This window comes from Natrix helvetica (assembly GCF_964273705.1).
Source record: "Natrix helvetica genome assembly, chromosome: 4".
Taxonomy (NCBI): Eukaryota; Metazoa; Chordata; class Lepidosauria; order Squamata; family Natricidae; genus Natrix; species Natrix helvetica.
The window spans coordinates 143,301,516-143,319,117 of NC_138550.1; the positions used below are offsets into that span (position 1 = coordinate 143,301,516).

The 17,602-nt window shown below is 42.3% G+C and overlaps 1 protein-coding gene across 6 annotated transcripts in view; it reads right to left on the minus strand.

The window, feature by feature from the left end:
* Positions 1-2,101: 2,101 nt before the first annotated feature.
* Positions 2,102-17,602, minus strand: part of TP53INP1 (tumor protein p53 inducible nuclear protein 1) — a 75,877-nt gene continuing 60,376 nt past the window's right edge. For 4 of the 6 annotated variants that reach the window (XM_081952168.1, XM_081952167.1, XM_081952166.1 and 1 more), the window contains 3 exons: positions 10,818-11,112; positions 8,776-9,202; positions 2,102-7,469 (listed from right to left, as the gene is read on the minus strand). In XM_081952168.1, the coding sequence (XP_081808294.1) occupies positions 7,217-7,469; positions 8,776-9,202; positions 10,818-10,932 (795 nt within the window). In that variant the 5' untranslated portion in view covers positions 10,933-11,112 and the 3' untranslated portion in view covers positions 2,102-7,216. Of the gene's footprint in view, positions 7,470-8,775; positions 9,203-10,817; positions 11,113-14,046; positions 14,068-16,232; positions 16,454-17,602 lie in introns of those variants that run through there. The other 2 variants (XM_081952164.1, XM_081952169.1) reach the window with 2 other exon arrangements.

Consider the following 17,602-nt stretch of genomic DNA (forward strand, 5'->3'; position numbering starts at 1 on the left):
ATCTGACCAAAGTCCTTGACTTTCTCACTGACCCGCCCTTCGAACCTCTCAGGTCGGCCTCCTTGCATCACCTCACGCTTAAAACTTCCTTTCTGGTGGCCATAACATCTGCGCAGAGGGTTTCAGAACTGGCGGCTCTTTCCATCCGGGCTGACTTGTGTGTGTTCCACCCAGACCATATGGTCCTTCGCATCCACCCCACCTTTGTCCCGAAAGTGAATTTGGCATTTCATCGCTCTCTGGATCTCTCTCTTCCAAATTTCTGTCCTGCTCCATCTCACAGTCTGGAGCGCAAATGGCACAAGCTAGACGTTAGGCGTGCTCTTAAGATCTACATCGCCAAGACAGCAGTCTTCAGATGCAGCGAAGCCCTCTTCATATCTTTCCACCCTACCAACAAAGGGCTGAAAGCTTCTCCATCCATGATTGGCTGATGGATCAGGTCTGCCATTGCACAGACTTACATCACGCATCATCTCATGCCTCCATCCAACATTATGGCTCATTCCTCGTGCAGCACGGCTACGTCAGGCCTCGGTGGAAGAGATCTGCAAGGCGGCTACCTGGTCTACTCCTAATTCATTTATACGACATTATAAAGTGGATCGGTATGCGTCGGTGGATGCGGCCTTTGGACGGCGAGTCCTTCAACAAGTTCTTCCTTCTTCCAGCTCCTAGGCCAGTCTCATTCCCTCCTGGGGACACGCCAGCTTTGGTACGTCCCATGCATGACCGTTGTCTCCACCAACTTTGGAGAATGGGGCATTGGTTCTCACCTGATACGCCCCTTCTCTGGGCAGGTGGAGACAGCGGTCATCCCCATTCTTTGGGGTCCTGGCCTACTTCGCAAGGGAGATCTGGGAGCATGTTTTGAAGTCACAGGACGGAAAGTGATTGTTCACCGCACAGAAGTCTACTTATCTTCTTCATCAAGAAGGCGATGACATCACTTTGGTAGACTCAGTTCTATTGGTTACTGACTGAGTTAACTCATGCATGACCGCTGTCTCTACCTGCCCAGAGAAGGGGCGTATCAGGTAAGAACCACTGCCCCATTCTGTGCTATATGAACTTCAGTGATCAAATGATGCCGTAACTAGGGGTTTGCACTCCTAAATTATCTCAAAATATTCCTTTGGCAATAGCCCTCTGTAAGTTGGCAAGGAATTGCCATTTTCTCGGCAGCTGTTTCAGAAGTATCAAGATATCTACCAAAATTTTGAAATGAGTGGCCTGTCCTCCTGCATCTCATCTCCCAAGGCCCCACTGTAGCAATATGATGGCTTGCTTACAAAAATCAGCCCAAGTGCAGAATTGCCAATACACTGCAATTTTAAAGACATTGGAAATTTGCCTTGATGGTGAGCATAGAAGCGAGGGAAAAGATTAAACTAGTTAGAGTAAATCTTGATTAGCTGGTAGTTCTCTGCAAGCTTGTTCGACCCACAGATGGGTACACATGCCTGTATCCAAAGTTTCTCTGTGTACAAGTAGATACAAAATAATTTTAATTTAATTATGAATTTGATGCATTTGAAACCAGATTCCGAAGAGATGAGAAACAAAAAGGCTAAAAATCTCAAGTAGCTAAAGTTAGACCACTGGTCCACCTATTGTAGTTCGGTGATATTTACCATCATTGATGTGTTTTGGGGTTCAGACTTTTCTAGTCCTACAAAGAATTGCAGAGGTGAAACTTTCTCTATGCAAAGGACTGTTCTACAATTACATTTTCCTTATCTATTGCAATTTGTATTGGGATTCTCCTTAGGCACAAAAGGGTCTTTAATCAGACCATAGTTGGTAGTTATCTGGGGAGATCATTTGGTACCTCACACCTCTCAGTGCAGAACCACAAAGGATTTTTCAATTCTTGATGTTACTTTATTGAAATCAACAAAAAGGTAAGCAAGCTTTAGTGTTTTGCAAATTGGGCTAAATCTAGAGATCAAATGGGTCTGAATTGTGACGAGTAACCTATGCCTGCTCCACTCCCAGATATTATCCTCACAACTCCAGCAAATCAATCTATCTCTTCCTCTCTCTCTCACACACACACACAGAAATGATTAATATAGAACAAATATTGGAGTCTGAAAACTTTTATCAATTGGCCTTTTTATTGACTGTTTCTCCAAAGCACATTATGAAACAAAATACTTAAGGTATGTAGATGAGTTATTATGATTAATTTCCCTTTTTTTCCTAGAGACCCTTAAAACCCTTTTATTTGACCTATTAGATTGCTAGCGTACAACGAGGTCTGAATGTGAAAATATCTGTGCCTCTATCACAACTGGCAGTGTTAATGTGATGAATTCACTGAAGAAATTGCCCTAGAACAGCAGTGTAGACCAGCATTGTGGCCCAAAGGAAACCAAACCATGACCAAATGACACAATGATGCTGTTGCCCAAAATATAACACACACAAGGAATAGATGGGGGAGAAACTGATCCGAAACAAGGCTTTCGTTACAAAATTCCTGGTCTGGCTATTCTTTGAGTGTAATAGAAAGCAACAATTCACATTAATGATATGTCCAAATCAGTCAGGCCAATATTTTACCATTAATATATCAATAAAAAAGAGCCTATAAAGACAGCTCAAAAGACACCAATTTCTCCAGGTAAAATTGAGTGATTTGTACATGTTAAACTGTCCAATGGATTTGGTTTATCACATATGCCAAACCAAACTGTAGTATTGACAAACACTGGCATCCAACTTTTATTTAGGCAGCAATTCAAGACATCTTCCTGACAGGCCAGCAGAGGTTCTGTTAATGTAACATCACATGATAGGACAGGGCCCAAAGTTCCTGGAATGTTTGTTGGTGGATTAAGTGGTTTGAATGTGTTTAAGGAAGTGTATAGCCACTGGGAGGTAAATGCTTCAATGCCATTGTATTGTTACTCCTAGCCTAGCACAGTACCATATGTAGACATAACCATAAAGTAGCTGCTTTGGATATAGTCTATATACTATGTGCCCTGAGCCTAATAAATTGGGACAGGGTGGAAAATTTCTACTAAGCACAGGTTTTCTAAATATAGGAATATTATCTTTTTGTGACATATACATTGAAATAAGGAGTCACTTGGCAAAACTTTTCTTCTTCATAGGAATAGATCATTGTAAAAATGAACGAGAAATGAGTCCCATGCATTTTCAAAATGAAAAGAATGGAAAAATAATCAGATGAAATCCAATTAATTTTCATTTGTCATTCATTTTCAGTTAGATTCTATTCTGGACCACAGTTAATTGCTCACATGGAGATACAAGCATGGAAAGAAATAAACTATCCAATGAAACTGAAAACTAGCAGGCTAGAAATCTATCAAACCTGAGCAACTGGTTGAGTTTGAACAACTTTTTAATGGCTTGTTAACCCAGCCCTCCCCTTTTTTTAATCCATCTGAAGAGTGACAGGTCTAATATCCTGTTTTAACAAGAGCCTGTTTTACAGCATTTTGCGCTCTTTTACCAATACCTGTATAAATACAATACAGTATGGTTGTTAAATGAATAAACTAATAAGGAGAAGCAAAATGGTTAAACTTTAAATGAATTGGGGGGGGGGGGAGTTTAAGCGTTAGAATTGTATGAGAAAAATGTCCTCCCTTGCTCACCCACAGCAGTCAAATGGTTTTTATCAAGCACCATGTCATTGGTGAAGATCAGAACTGCAGATTATGATTGAGCAGAAAGCTAAGCAACGTTATGCCGTCCTTATGGGTCAACTCAGACTTCAACAGTCTTCAGCGCCAGCCAACATGATCAAGGGCCAAAGACAACTATGAATCTGAAGTCTAACTCATTGCTTCTGAAGATGCCCTGCTGTAGGCGAATCAATGAAGGAAATGCTACTATATCAAAACCAACTTGCATTAGACAGCAGAATTTCATAACATATTGCAATATTCACAACATATTGCGTATTTCCTTTTCATTCCAGAACAAGAATTTGGTGTAGAAACTATTCAAGCTCTGGTCATTTTGAGATGTTTAAGTACTGTAACCTGTATATGGTATCAACAGGATGGCTAAACCTTGCTTACTAACAGTTCTGCCACAGACACAAGGAAAATGGCTCCACAAACAAGCTGCCATTGAGAATGCATAGGCTGATATACAGTATTTATCCAAACAGAAAGCTGCTTTTTTTTTTGTATCCTCAAATTCAAGTCTGGTGTGTACAAGTCATTGAAAAAGGCACATTTTTGTTTATAATATGTATAAAAACAGTTCCAGCAAAGTTATTGAAATACCATTCAACATTACACAAGGCCTTCATTTTTACAAGTTATTACATTTGTTTTTTGTGGAAAAAAATATACAGATATATAAAAAGTCATATTCTAGCCACAAAACACATATTGTTTGAAAAGCAACAAATTCTAATACTCTAATAGTTCCAGGCACGTAATAAAACAAGCTATATAAATATACAAGGAAAAGAGTCAGGCTTAAAGTTGTGTGTAAAAAATCCTTTCACCATAGCATTATTTCCAATGTTACAAACTGACAAGCACATATTTCTTTTTCCCTATCACTAACAAATTATCCATTAAAGACAGCAACTGTACCTCTCAATTATAAGTCCTAACTTCAAATTCTTGCTAAATCAGGAATGCAGAAATAAATGTGGCCTTTATTTTAAAATTCCTAAAAGTAGATAATGAGCATAATAAGAGTTTATGTAGGGGGAAAAAGATGGAAGTTGGCTAAGAGTCACTTGCTGGTACAGTACGTTATTTCACTTAATCAATTTAAAATCCAAGCCAAACTTGAAAGTGGTTCCTGAGTTTTAAGGGAGGAAATACAGTGATGTTCTGTGAATTTGACAGATGAAAGGTCCTGAGTGACTACTAAAACAAGGAATGCTTTAGCAGTTTTTAGAAACTGAACAGGAATCAAGATTCAAATCACAGAAATTTAGTAGAGTAACATCTCTCCTGAATCCTGGAAGCCAAATGGCAAATTCAAATATATATCCCCCAAAATATGTGGGGACAGCCAGAAAACAAACAAAAAGCTACTGAACTTTGCCAGCTGTGATTTTAAATTGCTTGTAAATTCTTTGGACTCTTCTTTTGGGATATTTGACAATTAGTGTCTGTATAAAAGCATGAATCTTTTTTTAGAATATCAAGGAAAAGTTAGTTAAACTTAAGTGAGGAATACACAATTACAGTGAGAAATTTGGGTTGCCAGGGAAACAACAGCCAGAGGAATTTCAGATTTCTACTTCAGCAATTATCCATTCCTTTTATAAACTATATTCCTGTAGTGTGTTTTGAGAAGGCAGTTGTGAATTGCAGTTCCTTAAAAAAACAAATATAACTTTCATCAATCTAGTGTAGATTGAATCTAATGGACGGAAATATGGCAGATCATGCTTATAAATCAGTTCAAAATTGAGAGTGCAGCTTTTGGCCTGACCTCAATTAATAAAACCTGAAGAAAAAGCATTATATGCCTCACATTTAAACAAAAGAGGATTTTGAAAAATGCAACACCCACGGTGGGCAATGATTCAAACAAACCAGAGCAGAAGAGTTATGCCTTTCAGCCCTATTAACCTCAACAAGTTTCCAGAATCTTTGATTACCTTATTTTTCAGAGTATAAGATGCACCTTTTTCCCTCAAAAAAGAGGCTGAAAAACTGGGTGCATCTTATGCACTGAATACAGCATTTTCTGCCTCCCAAAACTCCACCCCCATCACCAAAATGGCCATGCATAGCTTGTAGGAGGCTTTCAGAGTGCTCCTGGGGAGGGTAGAAATGAGTGAAAAACAGGCCGTTGTTTGCTCATTTCCCCCCCCCACCCCGAGGAGCACTCTATAAGCCCCCCAAATGCTATCCATGCCCTTTTTTTAAAAAAATGGGCCCATTTTTGTAAAAAACGGGCCATTTTTGGGAGGTTTGCAGAGTGCAAAAACTTTTTTTTTAATTTGCCTCTTCAAAACCTTGATGTGTCTTATACTCTGGTGTGTCTTATACTCCAAAAATACGGTAAATGTTCTGTTGTAAAATAGTCACTAAGTAATGTTACATTGTTTTGCATAATTGACTTTAGACCAATGCACTCTCTAGCTTTGTTGACAATAAGAAGGAATGTTTCGTTTTATCTGGGGATAATCTTTGTATTTTCATACCATTTCCTTTGACTATGGAGATCAGGTGCAACCTGAAATCAATAAAACCAATAACAGTGAATCTATACTCAATATATAGTCATTTTGGGACAGACTTCAAACTGCAAGTCTGAAACTTGAGACATCTGACCTAATTTGGGGACTTTTTTACTTCCTCCCTTTTCCATTTTAGTAGCTTCTTGCCTGATTGAGAGTTCTAGAAAATGTTGGGTTAAATTTCAATCGTCTTTAAACTATTATCAAATAATAGATTTTAGATTTCCCCCCACATGGCTTATCACTGCTTTTTATGAAAAGTTTGCTCCCATTCTTCAAAGTAATCTTTCCCAAACTGGGTACTAGGTATATTGGACCACAATTTCCATAAGTTAATTATATAATAGGATGACTGGAACACATACTCAAAACCTGGTTTGCACTGATCTTCATTTGTAGGTCCATTACATTCTACAAAATACCTCCATTGCACAGGAAACTGGTAAACCATACTAAACCAGAGATTTTGAAAGCTACGTATAAAGATATTAGGTTACACATTTTTCCCTCTTCGCCTTCCTTCTACTGCTACATAGAAAATAAATTCCATATTAGGAATATAATGCCATTCAGGCCACCTGTATTTGGATGGTTATGTTAATATTTTAAAAGACAATCTACAGTATACACAGATAATTGCAAGTGTATGGGTGACCCTGAGAAATTCTGTAACTACAAGATGACTGAAAGAGGCCTTATAACTTGGCTGTAAATACTAATATAAAAAACAAACAAAACCCATCCATACCTAATAAAATTTATAAAGTCTGACATAGGGAGGCAGAGAGGCACAATCACACAAACATTACTACACATACTGCATATATTACCTGCTACAAACAAAACAATGAAAAGGCATTTTGTGACACTGAAATCAAAGTGGTTTTCAACTGAATTGTAACACTCCAGTGATTGTGTAAAAACAACTCACGAGCATCCTAAGACAGTTCTCACCTTCATTGTCTCACAATAGTTAACAAATATTATTTCTGGGGAGAAAAATGCAAAACACTCTCAGTAATTATACTGACGCTGGCAAGGCTGGTGAACAAAAAATCCGCTGCTCTTGAGTTGCCGCGTGTAGGGATCCCTGGTGAGATTTTGGCGACGGAGATAGTTTCTGTTCAGGGATTGTCTTTCGCTGAACTCTTTTATCCACTGGGAAGGACGAAAACTCTTGGTACTTTGTTCAAGAAAAGTTGAGTGAGCAGCAAGTGCAGCGATGTAGCATTGGACGTGTTGGCCCATTTTGCTTTGGGCTTCGGATCTAAAATTCCAAGCACAAGGATGGAACTGATAGCACAGCCTATAGAGCACATGGCAGAGAGTTTTCATAGGTAGCCACAATAATACACAACACAACGAATCCTAAACTAGTCAATCACATTCCAATTTGCAAATATGTGAGCCCAACCAATGCACAGGTAGTTCTTGAATTCTGACCATAACAATGCCATCATGGTCATAACTTGCGATAGCCATAAATTGGATCGCCCATATGACCAACCTGATTTTATGACTTTTTTGCGATGTTGTTAAAAAATGTCACATGGCTGCAGAACATTGCAAACAGCCATAAATGTAAGCTGGTTGCTTAGCGCCTGAAGTGCAGTAATGTGACTGGACCCAGGGGGAGGGGGGATTGGCCATCAAAACTTTGATTCCAGTTGTAAGTAGCCCCAGGAAGGTCCATCATAACTTAGAATGGTTGCTAAGTGAGCGGTTGTAAGTCAAGGACTATCTGTAGTTACTTAATGGCTCACAGTGCAAGCATGTGCAGTTAACCTGGGTTAATACCATAAGTCCTCTTTAATTTAACCAAGGGTCAAAGTTTGTGCAAATCCAACCTACTAGTCTCACTGAAATGAAGTGAACAGCATTTTCCCCAAAGGGATACGAAGATACTGTACTTCTTTCCCCAAAGGAAGTTAAGGAAAGCCTTTGGATGCATGGTCAACTGCCCATTTTCTATAGGAACAGGCTGGAGAAAGGGAGTGAAAGATTGAGGTGATTAACAGGGCTTCAAGTAACAGCCGATGCTTCCTCTCCATACAGAGGATATGAGGAAATTCTTGATTCATATGCGTGTGCATGCATGTGTGCGTGAATCTTTTATCCAACCACTGCCCCTTCACTTTCCTTCTTCCTCCTCCAAATGTTAACTCGTGCAGCTGTCTGCAGTTCACCTTACTGAGATATACTGTATGAATTCCACTTAATGTGTGTAAAACCATTTACAACAGAAGCAGTTTTGATCTCAATAGGGGACTTGCCTCCAGTTCCTGGTATTTTCTCGTCTATCTGTCTTCAATGCTTTTTCCGCTCGCTCCTGTTAGCTGTTTACAAGCAAGCAATGACAAAGGCATTGATACCATACAAAGAAGCTCAAAGAAGAGGACAAATGAAGGACAGTGATGAAGGGGTAGAGTGGGGGAAGCAAGGAGAAAAGCATTCTGCTCATTCACACCACTCATAATAATTTTCAGTGCTGTGTTAATATAATTTTCCCATTTTTTTTCACTTGGTTGCTAGCACGTCTACATGTTGCCTGAATCAAAGAATAGAGAACATACCTATGATTGCTTTCATTGTGGGACTCCACTTCCTCCTCCTCCTCCTCCTCTTCTTCCTCCTCCTCTTCCTCCTGTTCTTCTTTTTCATCACAATTGTTCTTGTTGAGGTTGTGACAGGTATTATGGATTGCATATACAGACATGCTGGGATGTTCAATGAGAAGATTTTCCAGTGGGCTGGTTTCTACTTTGAGAGTGGTTAAACCACCTGCTGTAAAACACGGAGGGGGAGTGATGAACCAGCTTTCTTCCATGGGGCATGAGTCTAATTGGATGAAGCAGGATTCACTGGCATCTGCCAAGCAGTCCAAGGAATCAGGCAGACAAGAGAAGATGGGGGAGTGGTCATCAGGAGGTGGTTTGCAGATGTCATCCACTTCCTCCTCCTCCTCGTCTTCATCAACCGTAGAGAAGTTTGAACAGGAATCTATCAGGAATTACAACAGTCTTTGAGAAACACAAGAGCTGATCAAAGTAGCTGGAGATTGGATATTCTAGAGCAGGGGTGTCAAACTCAGAGAGCTCGCAGACTGCAGCCCTCTTGAGCTCCATTTTTGCTAGCAGGGGGTTGCAGGAGACTGCCATAGCCAAAAATGGAACTTGCAATGGAGCTTGCAAGGGTAACCCTCCCGAGCTCTGTTTTTGCTGGCAAAGCATTGTAGGAAGCCGTTGCAGCTGAAAAGGGAGATTGGGAGCCAGTTTTCATTGGCAGAGCACTCAGGCCACCACAGGTGCCCCCAACATGAGTGACCCTAGCCCTCCAAGGTCAAACACAACCCTGATGTGGCCTTCAATGATACTGAGTTTGACACCCCTGTTCTAGAGTTAGCCTTCTAGTAGCCAGGGACCTCTAGATAAGTTGACAACATATATCTCAACTCATATAGAGGGCCTAGTTAAGGAAGATTTAGTTATAGGAACAACATATAAATTGTTTACAGAATGTATATATTGCTTTTCAACCTCCAAAATAATCAAGCAGTTCATGTTAAGTACTGTATATAATACATTCCATCAAATTAAAAATAATACCCAGAGAGTAAACTGGCAATTAATTATGGTAATACCCATATTTTACATTTTATACGTATGTATGCAGATAGAGAAAAGCAGGAATCACACTAACTTAGCTTCAATACTTATAGGGTTGAAAATTCCATTTCCTGTAGCTGAGGAAGGTACATGAGTATTATCTCCTACTATGGATAAGAAGGATTTTCACACCAATGTAAACATTTGAACCAAAAGCATGCAGCACCCATCTCCAAGCTGTCCCTCTATTCTTATCAACTTCAGCCAACATGACCTCTAGGATTGCTTTGGCCTCGCTGTCTATCAATCTGCTACCAAGTTGGAGAAAGCAGCCCTTGAGAATTTATCCTTTTGTTCAACAATAACTGAGCAAACTGGAACAGGTAGAAGCAAGAATGAGGAATGGAACAGAACAGAACAATCTTCTGTTATAATCAATTGTTGAAGCACAATGAAATTATGCTAATTGTGAAAAGGTGGGCTAAGCAGCTTGAAGTTATATTATTTTCTTCCTCATGTCATTCATGTGTTAACCTGCTATATTGCCTGGATATAAATAACTTTTTGGTTTAAAATCTGCCATTGTTATGGCCCACCAGCAGCCAGAAGTGCTGGCAGCAGTTTCGGACAGTAAAGAGGGAACAACTAAAGAACAGGGATCGAATTGGGAGTAGGACCACAGGTGGACGATGAATGGTCCTTCCCAGACGAAATAAAAGAGGAGCGAAAGGGGAGTGGAGCTTGCAGGAGACAATCAGTTCGATTAATTGGTTTGTGACTCTCAGAGACTCCTTGCCAAGTTTTGCAGATATCGGCCTGGCAGCTCTCTACGCCAGATAAAGTCTGTGACTGTAAATCCTCCCTTGAAAGACTTTGTTGTATGTGAATGAGCAGAATTCACAGTCAATTAATAAAAGGGTTTTTTGTCAGGACCAGGAGTTTGCTTCATGCTCTTGGGAAGCCTCGGTCAAAACAGCCATTTAGACAATTCTGTTTCAAAGATATCTTACCGATAAAGTCTACCAGAATCCACTCTTCTTCTTCTTCTTTCTCACTGAACTCTGGTTCTTGGCTGGGCAAATCACTGAGTTCTCCCACAAACATATTATTCAGCCTCTGGAACATTACTAAGACGAAACAAGACTCTGGCTAGCACTTGTTTACGCCCACAGGATGAGGTACCACTCCACAGCGTACCAGCCAAAGTTTAAGGGTGCAGGTAGAAGATTAAAGTGCATAAAAACTTTTATCAGCTGAGGCACTGGATGCGGAGAGGCATGGTTTGTAAACAGTTGCTACAAAAACCTGGAGAGAAGACAATAAGAAAAGCATAACTTTAACGCTCTATGCAAGCACAAAACACATCATGCATCTGCATTCAATTAAACCTACTTGAGCATACCTGACTGATACATGCTTACCTCACTGAGATTATGTGTGTTTGTATGTTTACGTAACCATGTATAACCAACACACACACACACATGTATATGTACGTGTGTAGTATATTCTTGACCTACCTGAAAGTGGCAAATCTCACCCTAGTTTTAATACACCATTGCCCATGATAGTGTTGTATATGTTGTATTTACCATGATATGGTATATAACCAGGCAAGCCTGTTGAAGAATTCTGAGAGTTAAAACCAGTTTACCAGTTTGGAAGGTGTCACTGACTCAACAAAGTTCCCTGGATCTGTTTGGTGGTTTTTGGAGTTCTCATAAAATTAAAAACCAGAGAGGTCTGCCACCTGTGGTGCTACAGGACTTCCACAGGGCATCACAGAAAAGGAGACCTCTCCTTTTGCCATCAGCAATGTATTAATGTTGTCAGATATCTCCTTTCCCATGTTGGGCACCTTGCATATTATACTCCCCAATCTGGCTGGCTCCAAATACGCATCGGTCATTTCCTAGAATTCTCAGCAGTAGCCACCCTGGCTGAGGAATCTGGATCTTGGAAATTCATTCATCTAAAACACCCATGTTGGTCACACAACTATACTAAGCATAATGAGAACTGTTTGGTATTGGCTTAGTCCAGAGGGTATTCCATGGATTGTATTCGATTTTATAGTTTTCAATGAATGCTGTGACTATCATTAAACCTCAGCACCAAAAATCATTAACTTCTAGCAATGTGGTTTATTACTTTATTTTCCACCAAACATTCCCTTTAAAAAAAAGGAAACAAAAATAAAAAGAGAAAATAATCAACAATCTTCCATTGATAGCTTCAAAAGCTGTATGGACCCAGCCAACTATGATTTATTAAACAAGCCAGCATTAAGGCAATTATGGTTTAATACAATGTGTGAAGATACTCCTGATCTCCATTTCTTCTGACCTTACAAAACAAAAAAATTGTGTTTTGGAATCTATTCCAAATCTTCAAACTTCATGTTTTTTTTGTCTTTGATCATTTCTTTAAATATACTGCAAGAATATTTAAAAACCCCTTTGTTTTTCAGGGCACACTTTTGCTCTTTGACCATATCACTGCTTCCAGCAGGGGGCTCAGCATTGAAAAAGATTTACGGTAAATTCTAGTGTTCTCCTCCAGAAACCATTGACCATGATCCTTCAGTTTTCTTGCCTTGCATATCTGCAACAGGGTAAGGCATAGAGAGTTGCGGTAGATTTATATTATTGTATTTAGAACTTGTCCAAACAGCAAATCAAGCATACCACATAAGACATGGTTTACCGTAGAAAGATTATTTCAAATAGTTATTTTCATAGGGAAAAAAGTATAAATCTGAAACTCCCTATATAACTAAAACCATTCCAATCCAACCCCGTCTTCTCCTGAATACAAATGTAATGCTCTAAAGGAGTTTTTTTTTCCCTCCATACAAGCATCACCGCTGATTAAAATCTGAGAAGTTCATGTTCATGGATGTCTGAGATTGCATCAGATTACATAAATTGGATTTAGCCATGCCCGCAGTGAAAATAAACAAACAGAACAGTTGCCCAATATTGGAGGCGTCTGTACGAAAATACTTTTGAAACATAAAGGGGTGGAGGTAGGTAGGAAAATGATTCGCTTCTCACCAAAGAATCAAAATGATCTGTTGTACTATTTCATAACAATACATTCGCTGCTTAGAACAATCTAGGACACACTACCTTTACTGCTGCTTACTCTTTAAATTGGACCTCTCTCTCTCCCTCCATCTCCCTCTGTGTGTGTGTGTGTGTGTGTGTGTGTGTGTGTGTGTTTGTCTCTCCCAACTCCAGGAAGTGTTGCCCTAAGACTCTTTTCTAAAGAAACAATGGAAGAAGTTCTCAAAACCTCACATAAGGAGGAGGCCCGTCTAAAATATGGTTAGTCCTTTGAGATAATCTTACAGAGTCATTCAAGACAGTAAATGTCACTGGTTAAACATAATTTCAAAGGTCATTCCAACAATAGGGATTTCCCCCACCCACCCTTATTCCAGACAAAAACAAAATAGAGCAGGAAATATACTCATCTATAAAAAACTGGAGAAGTTTCCAATGTCTATCTACCCATAGGTCTCTCAAAAACAACCCTCTGGATCAGACACCAACCCACCCTACTTCAGCATTTTGTTTCTCACAACAGCCAGCAAGTTGCCTTTAGATGCTCATACATTTAAAAAGGCTCTGAATAGTTTTCAAATTGAGTTTGCAGTCAGGGAAAGTGGGGTTTCAATAAGAGAATAGTTGTAGCTCAGTCCTGAACTGTGAAGTCCTGGGTGCTTTCTAAACTGGGTTGTTTTCTTGGAGACGCTTCATTTCTCAATTAGCTAACTTCCTCAGAGCACTGAGAGCAAGCCGGGTAATGAAATGTCCTCAAGAAAACCACCAAGTTGAGAGAGCACCAAAGATGCCACAAAATGGGGTTTGTAGTACTGAACACATGGGAATGACAGCCTGTCTGTGTGCATTTTAGGAATTTATTCCTTATAGTATATGACTCCCACCCCACCCCCACAAAAAAACCCTGCTCCTGCTCAGATACACACGCACACACGCATAGTCCTTGACTTATGACCACAACTGAGCCCAACATTCTTGTTGCTAAGTGAAATATTCCGTGCCACAGTTGCTAAGTGAATCACTGCAGTTGTTAAGTTAACCGCATGGTTATTCAGTGAAGGCGACTTCTCCATTGGCTTTGCTTGTCAGAAGGCCGCCAAAGGCCTCTGATTTAATTTTGGATGCTATTTGGAACCCTGACACATTTGATGTTTTACTATTCCTCTCTTACTGGAGTTGGAGCTTCAACCACTTTCAGTACCAATATAAAAAGGAGTCAAACTCATTCTATTCTTCCCTGTGAGGGAGACAGAAATTTTAAATGGATAATTAATAAAATGCATGAGCCCAGGACATTGCAACCGTCCTGAATATCGAGTCAGTTGCCAAGCATCCTAATTTTGATCAGGTGACTATGGGGATACCTCAAGGGTCCCTACAGTGTGAATAACGGCCCTAAATCAATGTTTTTAGTGTGGTTGCAATGGTCACTAAATGAACCTTTGAACGGTCACTAAAGGAACTGTCGTAGTTGAGAGGACTTGGGGGAGAGAAGAAGGGAGGGAGGAACGGTGAGAGGGAGAGAGGGGGGGGGGGGACAGAAGACAGACTGATTGACTGGTCGCATTTCCCTGACAAGAAAGGGAAGGGAGTCAGGGCATCCGATTTGTTTTGTTCAATTTGTTTTGTTCGCCAGCTAACTCCTCCCTGGCAGCGGCGGCGCTTGGCTGCTCCGGGGAGGGTTAGTCATACCGGAGCGCCAAGAAAGTGCCCCGAAGTAGTTAAGGAAGGAAGGAAGAAAGAAAGGGCTGAAGAAAAGGCCACTTCTCGCTTCTTTTTAAGCAAAACAGGATATGCAAAGGAAGAGGGCAACCCGACACTTCTCCAGCCCCCTGGGCGGGACCGAGCACTTCCCTCTCCTCCTCTTCCATCTCGCCAGGAGGCGGCGAAACGCGAAAGCAACTCCCCGCGGCAGGTTGCAAACTAAGGCAGAGAAAGTGAAGAACGTGAAGCTCTAAAATGGGAGGATCGAGGCCCGCCGCCACCAGGCAGAATCCCGCCTCGTTGCCCGGCTTTTGGGTGGCACTTCATTCCAAGGAGCTGCGTTACTCCGAGGGTCGCAGCAGGCGGATAACTTAAAAGGGGCATTTGGGGAGTATTCGCCCCGGAACCCTCGCTGAATGGGATGCTGACCTCCGCTTGGATTTCTCGAGAGTTGAAAAGGGAGTCCTTTCCCGGCCGCCAAGCCTTGGCGCAGGCGCCCCAAACTCAATTTGGAGTGAAACCACGTTTTTCTTTCTTTCTTTCTTTCCTCCCTTCGGTTATTATTATTGTTTCAAAGTTTCATAGCCGCAGCCAACCATTCCGCGAGAACAAGCAAAATTCAAAACTCCGAAAGTGAACCTGGATAAGCAAATCGCCGATCCGTTTTGGGGAGAAGTAGGATTTAACGTTGGGCATACTAAATGCAGAATAAAGCACGTTGCAATCGCTCCCCCCCTGAAGCTGCGCGCACGTTGCTTAACGGCAAATCCACCCCCAATAATCTCAACTCGTCTTAATTCCCGGGTTTTAGCTCCGGGTGGCCCCTAAATACCCACCCACCCAAAATGCCACTCGAGACCACATGCAGTTATGAGAGAAGTGTAAAACATTAGGTAAAATCAGGTAGGAACTTCCCTCTCCTCCCCCGAATCTAAATGGCCATCCTTAAAAAAGAGCCTCTGAAATCCCTTCGCCTTCTTCCGGGGGAGCCCCACGGAAATCACCTATCGGAAAGGGCGGTCGAATAGCGGACTCTGCATTTGAACAGCCGTCTGAATCGCCTCTCTCCGGATGGGCGCTGAGACTGACCGACCTGCCTGGCGTCTTCCCTCCGAGGAAACGCGAGCAGCAAGGACGCTCGGCGCGGAGTCGGCGAGCTCGGAGAGACCTGCGCCACAAGTGGTTGCGCTGAGCCGCGCTAGCTAAGGCTGGTCGAGCCTGGGGCAAAAGCCGCCAAGTGGCTTTTCTCAGGACGCGGCTCTTGGAAGGAGAAGAGCGATTTTGGAGGCGGGGGGAGAATAGAAGAGGAACTACTTTTGTTATTGCGGCGTTACTTCTTCGCCTCGCCACCGGTCCGCTTGTTTACAGCTTTGCAGAAGCTGGAGGGGGGGGGGGAGGTAACCGACTCCTTCCTTGTCCACGGAAGGATGGAAGTCGATCAGCCCGCCCCACCTAAAGACGGCGACGGCGGCGGCGGCTATGAGAATCCCCCCCCCCCTGGTTCGGATCTTTAAATCGCCTCCGGGCGCGACCGATCCTTCCAGGCGGGACATGCCCGGGCAGATCGCGCGCCTTTGGGTCGCTTTGGCCACCCATCCAGCCACCCATTCGCTCAGCCCGGTGCAAAGGGCTGCCCACGGCGGCATCACTCACCGTCCTTGCTAACGTCGGGGCGTTACGAGGCTGGACGGCGGCGGCTGAGGTAGGTGGCAGGGCGGCGGTCCCCTCCGTTCCTTCGAGGCTCCCTGTTGCGTCGGCCCGTCTCGGCTCCCGGCTGAGTCTTTTGTTGTTATAGAATCCAGCGAACAGCTGATCGGCAGGGGCCGTCCCTGGCCCCGCCCCGGCTCCCCCCACTTTCCCATCCCATCCTGTGCTGAGTGTGTATGTATCTCTCTCTGCGTGTGAGAAAGCGGGGGAAGGAGGGGGGGGAGAGAGGGATGGACAGCGGCTTCGGCTGCGCACCAATGTGAGCCTCGCGGTGTTCGGGGCCGCGCCGACACAGGCTGTCACTAACGCACGTGATCCTGGCCCTTCGCTGCGGAATCGAAGCAAGTTCCGAGAGGTTGCAAAGCCCGAACAACAAAAGGAGTTGAGGAGGACGAAGTAGGGAGAAGTTGAGGGAGGTAGAAGAAAAGAGGGCAATTTGGGAGGAGGGGGGTGGGGAGAGAGTGAGGGACAAAGGGATGAAAAAGTGGCGAGAAGGAAGAAGCGACGGCCGGGTGGAAAAATACAGCATAAGAGAAGAAAGGGAGAAGGGAAAAAAAGGACTGAGTGATAGGATGGAAATGTTCCAACTGTTCTGAGGTTGAGTAAACATCTGGGCATGGAGAAGCTTTTCCCAATGTAATTCTTAAGTTTTTATCTCCTCAATTCTCAGGCTCTCCCACACAGAACAAACTTTTATCTCCCCAGTTCTCACAGGGATATATATCTCTGAGCTTGGCCACCAGATGGGAATAAGGAAATTCTGGTCTTGGTTTAAGAAGGTGCCAATATTTCGGGGTGGGTGTGTGGAGATCCCACCTGTATATCCTACTAATGACAAATCCATGCACTGTTTTTATAGTTGCCAGCAACATCATTCCTGTGGAATTCAACAGCTAGCTTTTAAGATAATTATGGACTTCAACTCCCAGAATCCTCCCGCCAACACGCTTGCTAGGGAATTCTGGGAGTTGAACTCTAGACATAAAGTGCTGAGGTTGAGAAACACTGATTTACATCACTAACCCTCTATGTAAGTTGGTTTTAAAGAATTTGGCAACAAACTCTAGAAAATAAAATATTTAGAGACCAGATGTATTGGCTTTGAATAACTTCACTAATTTGCAGTTTTAAGTACAATTCAGAGGTGTACAGTAGCCTTGATTCATACACAAAAAATGTGTAAATACTAAATATGTATGTCAACAATGTACCTTCATTATATAGCCATGATGGCAAACTCGAGCCATATCTGTGGGCACACAAGTTCAGCTCTGGCGCATATGGACATGCCGGCCAGCTGATTCTCGGGCCTTCTG